Source organism: Eimeria mitis, genomic scaffold (genome assembly GCF_000499745.2).
Source record: "Eimeria mitis Houghton genomic scaffold, Emh_scaff3383, whole genome shotgun sequence".
In the NCBI taxonomy this organism is placed as follows: Eukaryota; Apicomplexa; class Conoidasida; order Eucoccidiorida; family Eimeriidae; genus Eimeria; species Eimeria mitis.
Window position 1 is genome coordinate 5,238 of NW_013571723.1, and position 1,212 is coordinate 6,449.

General features: G+C 51.6%; 1 protein-coding gene across 1 annotated transcript in view; it reads left to right on the forward strand.

Annotated features, from left to right (window-relative positions):
• EMH_0065410 (uncharacterized protein) overlaps positions 1-1,094 on the forward strand; it is a gene marked incomplete at both ends in the record, with an annotated part of 2,676 nt that extends 1,582 nt beyond the window's left edge. The window contains 2 exons of the mRNA XM_013498379.1: positions 560-892; positions 1,085-1,094. Of these exons, the coding sequence (XP_013353833.1) occupies positions 560-892; positions 1,085-1,094 (343 nt within the window). The remainder of the gene's footprint in view (positions 1-559; positions 893-1,084) is intronic.
• Between the last annotated feature and the right edge of the window lie 118 nt (positions 1,095-1,212).

Below are 1,212 nucleotides of genomic sequence, written 5' to 3' on the forward strand. Positions count from 1 at the left end.
GATGCTGATGAGTATGAGTGTTTATCTTCTGGTGTATCTACACTGAATAAGGAGACAGTAGCAGAGTGGCAGCAGCAGCGGCTGCTGCTGCTGCTGCAGCGGCTGCAGCAGCAACTGCCTGCAGACATTTGCTGCTACGATATTCGACCCGTCACCAAAAACTTTGATGCAAGGTTAGGGTTTAGGGTTTAGGGTTTAGGGTTTAGGGTTTAGGGTTTGTGGTTGTAGTTGTATAGTAGATGAATGCTGTTTGCTGCTGCTGCTGTTGTTGCTGCTGCTGCTGCTGTTGCTGCTTCTGCTTTTTTTCTCGTGCTGCTGCTTCCTGTTGCTTATTATTATTATTATTGTTATTACTATTGTCTTTATCTCCTGCTGCTGCTGCTGCTGCTGTTGCTGCTGCTGCTGCTGCTGCTGCTGCTGCTGCTGCTGCTGCTGCTGCTGCTGCTGCTGCAGGGTGAGCTGCTCTCGTCGTGTGTATGAGTACATACTGCCCCTGTGGCTGCTGCAGCCAGCAGCAGTAAGAAGAGATTTACTTTGCTGCTACTCTCGCTGCATGCAGACAGACGCAGCAGCAGCAGCAGCAGCAGCAGATGCTGCAGCAGCAGATGCTGCAGCAGCAGATGCTGCAGCAGCAGATGCTGCAGCAGCAGATGCTGCAGCAGCAGATGCTGCAGCAGCAGATGCAGCAACAGAAGCAGCAACTACCGCAGCAAGCGAGGAAAATACAACAACAGCAGCAGCAGCAGCAACTGCTGCAGATGCAGCAGCAGCAAGAACTAGTGCAGCACCAGCAGCAGCAGATGCAGCAGCAGCAGATGCAGCAGCAGCACACCCAGCAACAGAAGATGCAGCAGCAGCAGCAGCAGCAGCAGCAGCAGCAGATGCTCCTCCTGTCAGCAGCGACATCCCCCCCCATTGGGCCTCTCTCTACCCAAACCCTCCACCGAAACTATCTGACCAAGAGCTCGTTGTAAACCCTAAACCCTAAACCCTAAACTCTAAACCCTAGATCATGAGAGAGTTTAGGGAAAGTTCTTCGTTTGTTTCAGGGTTTAGGGTTTAGGGTTTAGGGTTTATGTTGCAGGAGCGTCTAGGAAAAGTTCTTGGTTTATATGAGGGTCTAGAGTCTAGGGTTTAGGGTCTAGGGCCTAGGGTTTAGGGTTTATGTTGCAGGAGCGTCTTGGGGCCCGAAGAATTAGGGTTTAGGGTTTA